A 14758-nucleotide genomic window follows, 5' to 3' on the forward strand; every position below is an offset into this window, starting at 1 on the left:
TCTGCAGAGACGGGGTCCTCCCTCTCATGTAGCTCAGGATTCCTTATGGGTCCCCTCCGTAAACACGGGGCAAAGCTTCCCACCCCGACCTGTGACTTTCCTCCTTTGGGGTCAGTAAGACTCCTGCAAAGGGTAGCAAAGTAGACTTCACCATGACTTAGAGCTGCTTGTATTTTCAGGGATAGGAGAGGAAACTTTAAGTGGCTAGAAAATCACTGATTTTAAGAGAAAATTTTTCAGTATCAACAACAAATATAATTTAGGGACACTTGACACAGCCCAGATTTTGGAATCAGGAAGGAAGGCGGGGTGAGGGGGTCGTTAAAGTGGCCTTCAGTGATATCAGTGTTTCTGGGTGGAAACAGTTGTCACAAGAGGTCTGAGGGGAAGTCAGAAAAAGTGGGTGTGAGTGGGACCCACGGGATTTTCTGCCAAGCCGTCACGGGAATCAGAGTTATATCTGCAGATAACAGGGGACTGTTGCATGCTCTATATTTTACTTTTTTTTTTTTTTAAGATTTTATTTATTTTTTGTCAGAGAGAAAGCCCAAGTAGGCAGAGTGGCAGGCAGAGGCAGAGAGAGAAACAGGCTCCCTGCTGAGCAAGGAGCCTGATGCAGGACTCCATCCCAGGACCTTGGGACCATGACCTGAGCTGAAGGCAGCTGCTTAACCGACTGAGGCCCCAGGTGTCCCCATGCTCTGTATTTTAGACAGAACACTAAGGTGTCAGGAAATAAATTTGGAGCCGACAGAGAATGGCATACTGAGAGATAATTATGGCACTCTCAACTGAACTTAGAAAGCAGAAGCCAATGGAAGGAATGAGCTTAGAGCGTAGAGTTTAGAGAGATCATGGACACATTTCTTCTGGGCAGTAGATATCAATGGTGGTCAAGGGGACCCAGAGACCCAAGGGGCAGAATTTGACCCCAATGTTCTATGGGCCCTGGGTATCAAAACCAGGATGTTCAGTCAAAGTACTGAGTGTCAGCACTTTCCTTGCTCTGTGGTCTTAGGCTCATCTTACGTTCTCTTGGAGTCCTGGAATCACACTTCCTTCTTAAGAAAGGGAAGTGACTGCTTCTAGGACGAGTAGGAGGCTGATTACTATTATCCTTTGAAAAAGAAGAATTAAAAAAAAAAAGAGAGAGAGAAAGGCCAGTAGGAAAAACTTGAGAAATGTTCTAAGTACGTTTTCCTCCATAAGAGAAACAGGGCCCGTTGCATGGCTGCGAGGCTGAGGCTTTGAGAAGAGCGGTCATTATTGGGAGCAGAGGGTGGTGGGGTGGGGTTTCTGCCGCCTTATCCCCTGTTTTATGTCATCAGAACATCAAAGGCATTGGAAAGTTGAAAGCAGTAGCTCGTGCTCCCTGTACTCAGAGGGCATGTCTTTTCATAAGACGAAGCAATATGCGGAGTCTACTCTGTTAGCTGAGATTTTCAGTAGTATCCCTACTTCCTGACCATCATCACTCATGTCCCCTTATTTCCCAGGGGGGAAGGGGTTCCGACCACAGCACACACTCACATAGTTCTGCATCAGATCCGGGTGGGTTCTCTCAATGCCGTCATCCAGGATGGTCACCACGATGTTCTTTCCCGTGTAGCCTCTCTTCCAGGCTCCTTCGATGTTCATGTCTGATTGGCAGGGATGTGTGTTGTCACTGCAGTGCTAAGAAAGAAGGAGGAAGAGTTAGCATGGAGGACTAATCATCGGAAGATGGGAAAATCACCTCCATGTGGAGGTAATGGAGCACGTTAATGGAAATGCGGAGGTGGCCCACGGAGCAGGACCACAGGTCTCTAGCACAGTAACAGGAGAAGGTGGGAAGGGTAGATGTGGAAAAGGCAAGTGGGACAGAACTCTTCTGCCAGCTCTGCCCTGTCCTAATGCCATAGATCCTTTAGAAAAAATAGAGTCAAGTAAATTACATCCCAGTGGCACAATTGGGGGTGTGTCATTTTATCGTAGCACGTATTAATGGCACATAAAAAGGCATTGTAACATTTCTGGTTTTTTGTGTTTTTTTTTAAAGATTTTTATTTATTTGACAGAGATCACAAGTAGGCAGAGAGGCAGGTGTGGGTGTGGGGGGGCGGGACAGGCTCCCCATGGAGCAGAGAGCCCGATGTGGGGCTCAATCCTAGGACTCTGGGATCATGACCTGAGTGGAAGGCAGAGGCTTTTAACCCACAGAGCCATCCAGGTGTCCGCATTGTAACATTTCATTCATAAACCCAAACTAGGCAAGGGGAGAACACCCACTTGATCCTTTCTTAACCAGGCACCTGGAAGCCAAACGAGCCAAAGCTAAGAACTCAGGCCACTTTTGGACAGTGTCAGCCAGAGAGGGGCTTCTGTCAGAAATCTATGAACGAGAAACAAAGTAACAGACCCGTCATATCCCTTTTGCGGAATTAACCAGAGCTGTCACGCCAGGACAGGTAGGGGGCAGGCACACTTGGCCAGTGGTACTTGGAGAAGGGAACGAGCAAGGGGACAGGAATGTGTTGCCAGGGTCAGAGGGCAGGCTGGAGAAACATCAGGTTTTAGCTCATTAGGTTCAGAGTTATTTGGTTCCACAATGGCTACAACGTATAAACATAGTAAGAAATGCATGAAACCAGCAGCTTTTTCTGTTAGACAAATGTTCATCTAATCCACACAATGACCCCTCCAAGTCCACCTCTTTGAAATATCCCTAAGGGGTGTTGTTTCCCAGGTTCCTAAGACTTCACAGAGGAACAAAGGAGAAAAAACGTGCTGTAACATAATGCCGTCGTGACATGGGCCACCCTGGACCTTACCATTCTCCATTTTCTTGCTGCCTTTGTAACAGTTCAGCTCTTTGGGAGTGGGAAAGAATGCCAGCTTTATAGGCTCTGAGTGTAATCTACCCCACTGCCCCTGACTCAGTTTCCTGAGCACCTACTACCCGCTGGGGTATGGCAGGAAGCAGCAGGTAAGGTATCCTGTCCTAATGAGCCTTCCGAAGGAGAGACACCAATCAGAGCCCTCCTTGGAAAGGAGGAAAGGAATGAAAGAGGGTGATGTGATGGCTAATGCCAGGGGACCAGGGCACACGACTCTTTGGTCTCAGGAAGTGAAATCAGAGCTGACGCATGAATGGTAAGAAAGAGCTGCTCTGCCCAACAGCCTAGACATTCGTCTCTTCTCGGTAGAGATCACAGTCAATGCCAAGGTAACATAAGGTGGGAAACTGCTTAGCACACCGAAGAAAGAAAAAGAAGGTGGTGTATGGCTGAAGCTCAGGGAATGAGGGACAGAATGGTCTGGAAAATAGCCAGTCAGAAGCAGAAGAGAGGTCAGTCCATCCAGGGCTTTGTAAGCATGACTGTGCTTTTATTCCAACAACAACTTAAATCAATGGAAGCTCATCTCTTTCCGAACGTCATCCATCAAAATCTGGTGCTAATGAGAGACAGATGCCTCTAACAGCCTCTGATAAGAATTTGTAAATTTATTCTCCAAATGAGACTGCCTTTTGTCCAATGTTATCAACACACTTGACAGTTTCAAGGATTCACTTTCACAAAGGGTGTACCCACTTTTCACCACAGGTAATATCAATTTCATGGAGGATGAGGGCTTATATATTTTTTGAACATCTGTATCTTTTCCTCACCTTCTTGACTTATTTCTGGCATTTGAGGCTCTGCACACACCCACACATTCACTCTACTGCGACACTGACCCAGATTCCACTCTCTCCACCTCCCCGCAGTTTTCCAGGCATAGCCCAGCTCCTACACCTCTTCTCACAAAGACTTCTCATGGACTTCAGCCGACTCATCAGTCTCTATCCCATCCCTGAACTCAAGGATATAGACAGACAGACAGACACAGACACACACATTCTGTCCTATACAATCCAACCCCTAATAAATCCAACCCCTTAATAAATTCTGAATTGCTCTTGACTATTGGATCTTGTATGTGAATTTTGTCTTATTGACTGTAAGCCCTCAAAGACTATGCATTAAACCAAGTCTAACCTTCGACTGTGGTAAATATTGGGCCAACAGATCACATGCCAGAAGTGAGGGCATATCCTCAACCTCATTTCCAAGTTCACAGCTGCTGTTATGCTCGCTGCTCCAACCTTGTCAGGGATGCCTAGCCAGCTAATGCTTACTTAATGGAGATAATCATGAAAGAAAGGATTTCCGAAATGTCTACGTTTTCCAGAAGTCTCCTTCTGGCCAAGAGTGTGGGGCCTCTCCTCACCAAACACTTTAATGTAACAGAAAGCAACCTTGACAGGTTTCCACGTCATTTTCCCTTTCTCAGAACCTGTTCTGGCCACCTGTGGTATCGTTTGTGACATGAAGTAATGTTAATGTGGCCAAGAGGTGGGCTGGAGGAAGGAAATGTGCAGGAAATGGGTAACCCACAAATGGGATAGCCATCCTGGAGTGGAGGGATGCTGCCTGAAATTGTAATTATAAAAATTGAAGAAAACCAGCCGTCTATGGAAAACATGTGTGTTAAAAGTGAAGCAGTTAGGTTTCTTTCTTCCACCTCTGCCCCTGTTGAAACCGACTTTAACAGATTAAATATTTTTGTACCATCTTTTTTTCTTTTCATCTGCCAACGTGGAAAGGGAAGGAGGGGAAGCAGCCGATTCATTCAGATCATCTAATATAGCAAGTGGCCAACATGTCAAAAGAAGAAGAAATCAGGGCCTGGGGTGTTTCCTGCAAATGAGTAATAAGATCAGAGGACCCTTAAATCAGAATCCTAAATTCTGAATGTGATCTTTAGATTTTTTTTTTTTTTTTAACGCACATTTCCAGTGGTCGAGGCTTCCAAACATGTTTCTGATGTGGTTGTTTCATACACCCAAGATATCCAGAGAGCAAAGACTATGGAATATACTGGTGCCAGTCAGCAATGACCCAAGAGGAGAATGAATTAATCACTTCCTAAACTGCCTCACTGAAATGGTCTCTAAACTGGGCTCTATTTCCTTGACAGGAATCTATGCTATAGCATCACCCAAAGGCAAAAAGAACATAGGTTAGTTCGAATTTCCTCAGACATAGTCAATCAATGTTGAGAAGATCTCGGCCAGAGCTGAACTCAGGGCTAGTTTCCAGAAAGGTGTCACCACATATGTGGTCTATAGACCAGTATTCAAAAAAAGTCCACTCAGAGCCTCCAGGATCTCTGAAGATGATGCAAACCACATATACGCTCAGTATATATAAATACTTACAGTAAATGTACGCACCTTTGTTTCTGAATAATGTACTGTATTTTCAATGATGGCCTATGCACAAGTGACTAAATATTTAGAGAAATGACACAAAATGGAAAATAGGAATGATGCTTGCCACCTGCGTCTCTCACTTCCTTATCCATAAAAGCTTTTATCTGGGAATGCAATTTGAAAGAGTTTGCTCTGTGGGCTCTAGAAATGACCTTTTCCATACCCGGGTTATGAGCTGTACTGCTTAAGGACCAGCACACAGGACCATCGGGGAAGGGAGGGAAAACTGAAGACAAAGATATCAGAGAGGGAGGCAAACCATGAGAGACTCTGGACTCCGGGAAACAAACTATGGGTTAAAGAAGGGAGGAGGGCGGCGGGGGGAGGGGTGGGGGGGTATGGGGTAACCAGGTGATGGGCATTAAGGAGGGCACGTGTTGCGATGAGCATTGGTGTTATATACAACTAAGGGACCACTGAACACTACACCAAAAACCAATGATGTACTCTATGTTGGCTAACTGAACATAGTAATAATAAATTAAAAAAAATAAATCACTCTGGGTGTGTCTGCTTTTCTTATGTTTTCATGAACACATCACAGTGTTTGCTCAATGAAAGAACAGTTTCTACTAAAAATAAACACTTTTGTTAAGTTTTCGCTGTCCTTTTCTTGGGGGGTGGACGGGGGATGACTCTCAATGTCATTCTTTTTAAACTTCTCCAAGTTCTGAGGGTCTTCAAAGGACTGCCAATTTATATGCTGCCAACAGCTCACGCACTAACATTGAAAACATCTCTTGTTATTATCCATACAGTGGCTCCACAGACTGCATTTCTGAGAATACACGCTTTGTGAGAATGCAGAATACACAAAAATTCTGTTTTATAGACAAATTCAAAAACATAGCTAGTCAACCTAGTACAGTGTATATATACTTGAAAGTCTTCGTAGAAGCTGGAGTCCAAGAGGTGAAGGAATTAAAAAAAAAAGCAAGCGAAACAAAAAAAACAAAACCCAGAATCGATACTCCCTTAGGGGAAATAGAACTGACACCTACAAGAGTCTTATCATGGCCAAGCATTGGACTAATTACTTCATTTAAGACTCAGAACAACTGTTTGAAGGAGGTATTCCTACCATTTACTTTTAACAGATTAAAAAAAGGGGGGGGGGCTTAATCAGACTCAGTAGCCTTCCAGAGTTCACGCAGCTAGTCAATATTAAAATTAGGATTCAAAAGGAAACAGTCTGACACCAGACCACAGGGTTATGGAAACTCTTCTGTTAGAAGTTAAAACAGAAGGGGCTTAGTGGAAGGCGAAACATGTGCGAAGCCAGCAGTAGGTTAGGAGTGGGTGTTGGACAAGAGAGCATCAGTAAAGGCATTCAAATCACAAATCTCACTTGCCTTAGCACTGTGATCAGTGCATTCAAGGGATAAGGTAGTACACAGCTGAGTAAGACCACAGGGACCTAATTTTTCCCTGATTCCACATATTCCAACATATCTTTCAGGAAATCGTAAAGTTTCTATTTTCTTAGTTGCAGTGACAGAGAGCTCACTTCTTTGCTAAATAGCCAAAGATGTGCTGGCAAATCAGTTTTTAAAAGATTTTATTTAATTCATTCATCCATTCATTCACTGAGAGAGAGAAAAAGGACAGAGGGAGAGAGAAAGAGAATCCAAAGTAGATTCTGCACTGAGTGCAGAGCCCAACATGGGGCTCCATCTCATGACCCTGAGATGAGGACCTGACCTAAAATCAAGAATTTGAGGCTGTATGGACTGAGCCACCCATGTACCTCTCGATTCATTTAAAAAAAAAAAAAAAAAAAAAGGGTGCCTGGGTGGCTCAGGGGGTTAAAGCCTCTGCCTTTGGCTCAGGTCACGATCCCAGGATCCTGGGATCCCTGCTCAGCAGGGAGCCTGCTTCCCTTTCTCTCTCTGCTTGCCTCTCTGCCTGCTTGTGATCCCTGTCTGTCAAATAAATAAAAAGAAAATCTTTAAAAAAAAAAAAAAAAAGAGAAAGAAAATTCCTTTGGGTCTCCAGGCTGCCTCATCAGAAGAACATATGACCCTGATCTTGGGGTTGTGAGTTCGAGCCCCATATTTGACATAGAGATTACTAAAAAAACTAAATAAACTTAAAAAAAAAATCCCTTATTTGTAGTGTTTGCCAATTTCCATGGTGTAAATACCCACATCATGTTGAGTTTTAAACTATCACACTCCACAAAATTCCTGAATCTGCAACAGTAAGTTCGCATGAGCTCTCAAAAGGCATATCCAAAACACCACAGGAAATGGCTTACTCCACTGTGAGCCTGGCTCCATTTAAGATGAAATTGTCCCTTCCAATGGATCTGACATCTGCTTCTCAGATGGTACTGGTAAGTACCCATGTTTAGTTGTCCCCCTCACAGCTTCAGACAATCATTTTACTTCTTCTTGCATCTATTTGGAAAAGGTCTTTCCTTGACTTCTTTCTCAGGGTGAGCTAGAGATAGTGGACTTTGGACTTTTGTGAGGCCATAAACTGATGGGTTCTTCTGGGGATACATGAAGTAGAGATTCTATTACTCCAAAACCAAGGATGACTTCATAGATTTTTGAAAATCTCAGTTAAGTTAGAGCCCTGCAACATGTATTCAGTTTATGGTTCAATTTGATGGACTTGAAGTTCTTTGTTATCACACATATGGGGACCAAAAAAAAAAAAAAAAAGCTGTCCCTGGCCAAAACAGTTCTAACAACCAATTATTCAAGGAGTATTACTCAATTTGTAGATTTTCCAGAAATTCCAAAGAAGCCCAGTCTATTTTAATGACATGAAACTCAGCACAGCAACTAACTACTACAGCTGAGGTTATCAGAAAAATTAAATCCCGCCTCCGCCACTCTCCAGCTACACGAGTTTGTTAAGTTCCCTACATTCTTAAAACCTGACCTATAGTTTGAATGTAGAGAATTGCCATAAAGATTAAAGAAGATAAAGTACATAAGGAATGGCTGCTGTTACTACAATCCTTTGTTGATGAGAACACAGTCATAGGAGGCATGAGTGTACCTGATAGTTTAGAAAAGAACACTAATTATGGAGAGAGAGAGAGAGAGAGATTACTACAAAAATAATACGATAACGGTTTTCTTTATTGTCTGGAAAGGCAGGTCAGACAAACTTGAAGGGGCACTTGATTCTTTTTTGTTTGTTTTGTTTATGTTTTTGTTTTCTTTTCTTTTGATCCTTTGTAAGGTTAGCTGGGATGACCTGATTATTTTACATTTGTGGCTGCAGGTCTAGAAACTAGGGATGAGATGTGCGAGTAGAAAACAGCGTCCAACTCTTCCTTGTTACATTGGTCAGCTGGCCTCCTATGAGTCATCACACATTTTTTTTTTAAACTCCACACATTTATGCCAGTATTCCAACCCTTCCAGAACCATGGTTCACATTTACTATAATACCATTTTGACAGAGGATCATTTCTCAGTTACAAAATCTCAAGGATGTCCCACATAACACCCAAGAAACATCAGAAAACAGTGAACGTAAGAAGAAGAAAGGCTATGGGGGTACAAAACGTGCCTAGACAGAGGAACATGAGAGAAAAAATTCAGTTCCAAAAATTCTACTGGTAACTGGGGATCAAGAAATTGAGACAGTATAGCCAACCCATCTTTGACAAAGGAGCAAGGGCCCTACAACGGACCGAAGTGATAATGGTGCTGGAACAATGTCCCTCTAGACACAGACCCTACATCCTTCACAAAAATTCACTCAAACTGGATCTGAGGCCTCAATGTAAAATGCAAAACTAAAATTCCTGGAAGATAACACAGGAGAAAAGCTAGATGACCTTGGGTACGAGGATGCCTTTTTAGATACAACACCAGAGGCACAATCTGTGAAAGAAATAATTGAAAAGCTGAACTTCATTAAAATTAAAAACTTCTGCTCTGTGAAAGATAATATCAACACATTGAGAAGATGATCCACAGACTAGGAGAAAATATTTGCAAAAGACACATCTAATAAAGGACATGTCGAAAACATACAAAGAACTCTTAAATTCAACAATAAAGAAACAAACAAATTTTCAAAAATGGGCCAAAGACCTTAACAGACACCTCACCAAAGAGGAGATACAGAGGGCAAATAAGCTTATGAAAAGATGTTCCATGTCATTGGTCAGCAGAAAAATGCAAATAAAAATGAGATACCAGGGGCACCTGGGTGGCTCAGTGGGTTAAGCCACTGCCTTCGGCTCAGGTCATGACCTCAGGGTCCTGGGATTGAGTCCCGCATTGGGCTCTCTGCTCAGCAGGGAGCATGAATCCCACCACCCCCCTACCTGCTTCTCTGCCTAATTGCGATCTTTCTGTCAAATAAATAAAATCTTAAAAAAAAATATCAGATTCCAACACACAACTATTAGAATGGCCAAAATCCAGAACACGGACCCTGTCAAACACTGGTAAGGCTGTGGAGCGACAGGAACTTTCATTCACGGCAGGAAGGCAAGGGCAGCCACACTGGGTGACGGTTCGGCAGCATCTTACAAAACAAAACAGGCTCTTGCCATACAGCTGTTATACTCCTTGGCATTTACTACAAGGAGTTGAACACTTATATCCATACACCAAAACACTGCAAACGGATGCTTATTTACAGCACCTTTATTCACACATGCCAAAACTCAGAAGCCACCAAGATGGCTTTTTCAGCAGGTGAACACACAAACTGTGGTACGTCAAGAGAGTGGAACATTACTCCGTGCTAGAAAGAAATGAGCTCTCAAGCCATGAAAAGCCATGGAGGAAATTTAAATTACTCAGTGAAAGGAGCTGATCTGAAAAGGCTACACCCCAAAAGATTCCAACTATAGAACACTGTGGAAAGAGGCGAAACTATGAAGACTGTAGAAAGATCAGTGGTTGCTGGGGATTGGGGATGACAGGAAGGGTAAGGGGAGCACAGAGAATTTTCAGAGTGCAAATGCTGTCCGGGATACTCCCGTGCTGGATACAGGTCATTATATGTTGGTCCCAAACCACAGAAGGTACAATACCAAGGGCGACCCTAATGCAAACCACGGACTTGGGGTGATTACGCATCAGTGTAAGTTCATCGACTACAAGAAAAGGGCCACCCTGATGGGGGACGGTGAGAATGTGGGCAGCTACACAGGTGTTGGTGCAGGAGGCATAGGGGAAATCTCTATACAAGAAGCAGCACTGAGGCAGAACTGCCAAAGGATCACTGGACAGTCTGTGCATTTAGGCGAGCGGCCGTTTCTCTCATGTGTAAACTGTGGGATCCTCTTTGCATCTGGTCGCCCCTGACGCATCTTGAAATAGAAACTTCCAGTCCTAAAGATATGTATCAAAGCGAAATCCAAGAAGCCAACAAACAAATCTTTTCTCCTTCCCAGAACGCCTACATGTCCTGTCTTCGTGTTCAGAGAACGGGTCTGAGCTGCATCACCCAGCATTGTTGCTCAAGGGTAACCCGAAAGCCCTAAAACTCATCGGATGTTTCCGAGACCCTGAGACCGAGCTTCACTTGATATGCACAGCCTGCTGCACTGCCGGGATTCACACCGCTCTGGAATGCAGCAGGTCTAAAAACACTTGGATTTTGGAAGCCTGGGTCTGAAACCTCTGCCCCTTTGTCTTTTCTTCCTCTAGTTCTGCTGCAGTGCCCCCAGTGTTCACAGAGCCTTGAAGTATAGGCTGTTGGCCCCGATTCAGGACTTTTTACCTCCTTAACCAATCTTAGGCTTCCAATCTATTGGAAATAGATTTTTTTTTAAATTTTATTTATTTATTTGAAAGACAGAGATCACAAGCAGGCAGAGAAGCAGGCAGAGAGAGAGAGTAGAGGAAGCAGGCTGTCTGCGGAGCAGAGAGCCCGATGCAGGGCTCGATCCCAGGACCCTGGGATCATGACCTGAGCTGAAGGCAGAGGCTTTAACCCACTGAGCCACCCAGGCGCCCCAGAAATAGATTTTTTTTTTTTTTATCAAGTTCTTACTACATTCTGGTCGCTCTACGGGGGCTCGGACACTGTCCCTGTGCTCAAGTCCTTCAAGTCTTGTCTGTGTGACCACCAAGCAATTTCACAAAAACACCTGCCTGGCACTGGAAAGAGGGTTGCCAGAAGACCGTGGGAACGTGGAGCTTCGTTGGCGGGAGGTGAAGAGAGGCTGAGCGCACTTCCTAGAGAAAGTGACATTTCAGCGGAGCTACCAAAGAGGAGCTGACTGAGCCGGGGGGCAAGCAAGGGATGGAGAGGAGGTGCTCATCCGGGGGAAGGGGAGAGGACAATCAAAGAGAGACTCCAGCAGTAAAGGAACTGAAAGAAACCGGCACCACGGCCACGTACAAATGAACGAGGAGCGAGGGACGAGAGCAAGTAGAATGAGATCAGGCGGCAGAGACACGGGGGCCAGGCCGTACATGCTCTTACAAGTCATGTTTGTTTGTTCGTTATATTTGAAGTTTTACCACAACTCAGTGTAAAATCACTTAAAGGTTTTAAGACAGGGATTGATGTAGTCTGGACGTCTGAAATGCATCTCAAACTGGGGGCGCTGGGTGGCTCAGTCAGTGGAGTGTCTGACTCTTAGCTTCGGGTCAAGTCCTGATCTCAGGGTCCTGGGATCGAGCCCCGTATCAGGCTCTGTTCTCAGTGCCGAGTCTGGTGGTCCCTCTCCCTCTGCTCCCCATGCTCTCTCTTGTAAATAAAAATCTTAAAATAAATTTAAAAAAATGTATGTCAAACCGAATTCCAAGAAAACCACTTGATTTCTCCTACTGGCTCCCACAAAACCATTCATACCCAGGATTTTCCACGCTCCCCACGCCAGTTTACACCATCTGGGCCTCCCTGCCTTCCTTGCAAACGCCCGTCAGCATATCCTTCAAAAGAACTCTGAAACCTGACCTCTTCCCACCATCTTCAGGGCCACACACTGATTCAAGCTACTATTCCCTCTTATTCCTCTACAGCCTCTTTTCCATGCAGCAGTGGTCATTGTAAGTGGTCGTAACTATTCTCAATAAATATGGCCAATCATTCTCCAGTTCCACTGACTTTGCCCTCAGAGTTTCTTAAAGATTTTATTTATTTACTTGACAGACAGAGATCACAAGCAGGGAGGGAGGCAGGCAGAGAGAGAGAGGAGGAAGCAGGCTCCCCGCTGAGCAGAGAGCCTGATGCAGGGCTCGATTCCAGGATCCTGGGATCATGACCTGAGCCGAAGGCAGAGGCTTTAACCCACTGAGACACCCAGGTACCCCGCCCCTCACAGTTTCAACAATATACCAAATCCATTCCATGGACTGATGGGAAGCCATTCCCCTGCCCTATTACTCATTCAGTTCCACTAACTATCCTTTTCCATCGCAACCCTACTCCTATCCCAAGGTTTGGAAGTCTTGCTATTTCTTGACATTGACTCAGATATCCACACAGTTCCCTCTCTGATGTTCAACGATCACTTCCGGGGACAGGCTTTCCCTAACCCAGCAATGGGAAATAGCACTGTGTCACTCTCTACTCTTGACTCTGATTTCATTTTCTTCACAGCACTCCTAATTACTGTGTCATCTATCAACTTGTCTCTATCACGTCTCCCACACCAGATTATAGACTCCCAGAGGCAGTCACTTTGCCTTGATTTCTGTATCCACAGAGTCTAACACATAGTCAAAACTCAGTCATTGGATGCCAACTGGATGAACATTTAGTTTTAAGAAGTCACAGTGGGTCCTACAGAACATGAAGGAAAGCATGGAGACCAGTTACTTGGGAGACAGCTATACTGAGGGAGAGAGGACAGTGGCTGAGATTAGCAGAGACAGGAAACACTCCAGCATGTTTTACTAAATAGGCATCCCAAAGAGTTACTGTTAGTAATAATGACTGAATATGGTGAGAGAGAGAAAAACCAAGGATCATCAGATGGGTGCCTTGGGCTACAGAGCAACTGGTAGGATCATTTCCTGAGAAAAGCAGCACGGGATGAAGTTTGGTTAGGGAATGAAAATACCAACTTCTGTTCTAGAAATATGGAAATTACAGTGACACCCCCATAGCAGTAGCCTGTAACAATCGGATGCGTGGATCTCAAGTTTCTGCTCAGATCCACAAATGATTTCTTCCTACAATTCTGGCATTGGGCTATTTCCCATCTCAAATCTGTTCATGTCTATAAAACGTTAACATCTTCGCCCCTCAAGTCACTCCATCATCTGGCAGTGAGCACACTGGTGCTGTTTGTTGCCTCAAAGTTAAACAATGCCTAAAGGCAGCATATACTGTGTAAATGTGATGGTCTTAGCAAAATTTGGGGTAATCATCAGATGTGTTTGCAGCTAAAACGGACACAATTCTCCACCGTTCACCTATACCTGTGGCACTTGGAATTCCTCCCATCAAACTATGAGGGTATTCCTTCCTCCTCAATTTCCGGCTAGCTTGGCGACTTGCTTTGGCCCCTAAAAACGTAACAGAAGTGACAGCGCTCCAGTCCCACACCTCCCACACTCTTTCTCTTGTCACCCTTCCCGGTGGCCATATGAGCAAGAGAAGAGGGCCTGTTAAAAGATGAGTGAACACACTGAAGAGATGAAAGCTGTGCCAGCTAAAGCCACACTGGACTCTTGAGCCCCCAGCAGATCCAGAATGGTGCACGGAGTCATGAGTGACCCCATAAGAAACCAGAGAGTGGCTCAGCTGAGCTCAGCCCCAATGGAGGACATGAAGAATCATAAAAACAATAAATATCTGTGTTTCTAAAGCACAACGTTTTGAGAGTGGTTTTTAGACAGCAAAAGCTAACAGGCATATGAGGTTATCTGTCTGAAGGAAGTAGGCTGAACCCAGAAACGTAGGAAAAAATCAGAGCATTTGGTTGGCAGAACTTATGTGGAAGAGAAGGGTTGTCTGTGTCATCACCGACACATCACAGAGGAACAGCCACGAGGATACGTAAATGCATCATATATGGGATTCTAAGGTGAATTCTGGGATCGCTGTGCATTTGTTCAAACCTTCCCTTCAGAGAGCCCGGCTTTCCCTGCTTCCCCCACTGAGCACTCATCAGAAATCTCTGATGATATATGGGTTTTATTTTCGCAATGAAATGACAAGACTCTTGAAGAACTAGCGTCTGTATTCTGTGTCTTTGTAACCTCTAGAGTTCACGGTAGAAATACTCAATCATTGTTAAGATTGTATTTATTGAACAGAGAAGGCAGAAGTAAACTGGGTAAAATGCAGAAGGTAATCTACATAGTTAAGACACGTTATGCAGGTAGCAGGTAATAGAAAAGGTTCAAGTGGGATCTAGAAATCTTGGTCTTCCACACATGGACTCCTAATAGGGTGCACCTGCTGATTCAACTTTGCCAGTGAGAAGATTCAAGAAACTGCATAGGAAATGTGCAGGGACTGAAGGCTTCACAAAGAATTATGGGAGAAGAAAAGAAGACATTCACTTGAGGGTCCTGA

The 14758-nt window shown here is 44.3% G+C and overlaps 1 protein-coding gene across 1 annotated transcript in view; it reads right to left on the bottom strand.

The window, feature by feature from the left end:
- The window catches only part of PCSK5 (proprotein convertase subtilisin/kexin type 5), a 450143-nt gene that overhangs the window by 323897 nt on the left and 111488 nt on the right, over positions 1-14758 (bottom strand). Inside the window, 1 exon segment of the mRNA XM_045085372.1 lies at positions 1531-1674. Coding sequence (XP_044941307.1) covers positions 1531-1674 — 144 coding nt within the window.

The sequence above is a fragment of the Mustela putorius genome, unplaced genomic scaffold (assembly GCF_011764305.1).
Source record: "Mustela putorius furo isolate JIRA1106 unplaced genomic scaffold, ASM1176430v1.1 tig00000854_pilon_pilon_pilon, whole genome shotgun sequence".
NCBI lineage: Eukaryota > Metazoa > Chordata > Mammalia > Carnivora > Mustelidae > Mustela > Mustela putorius.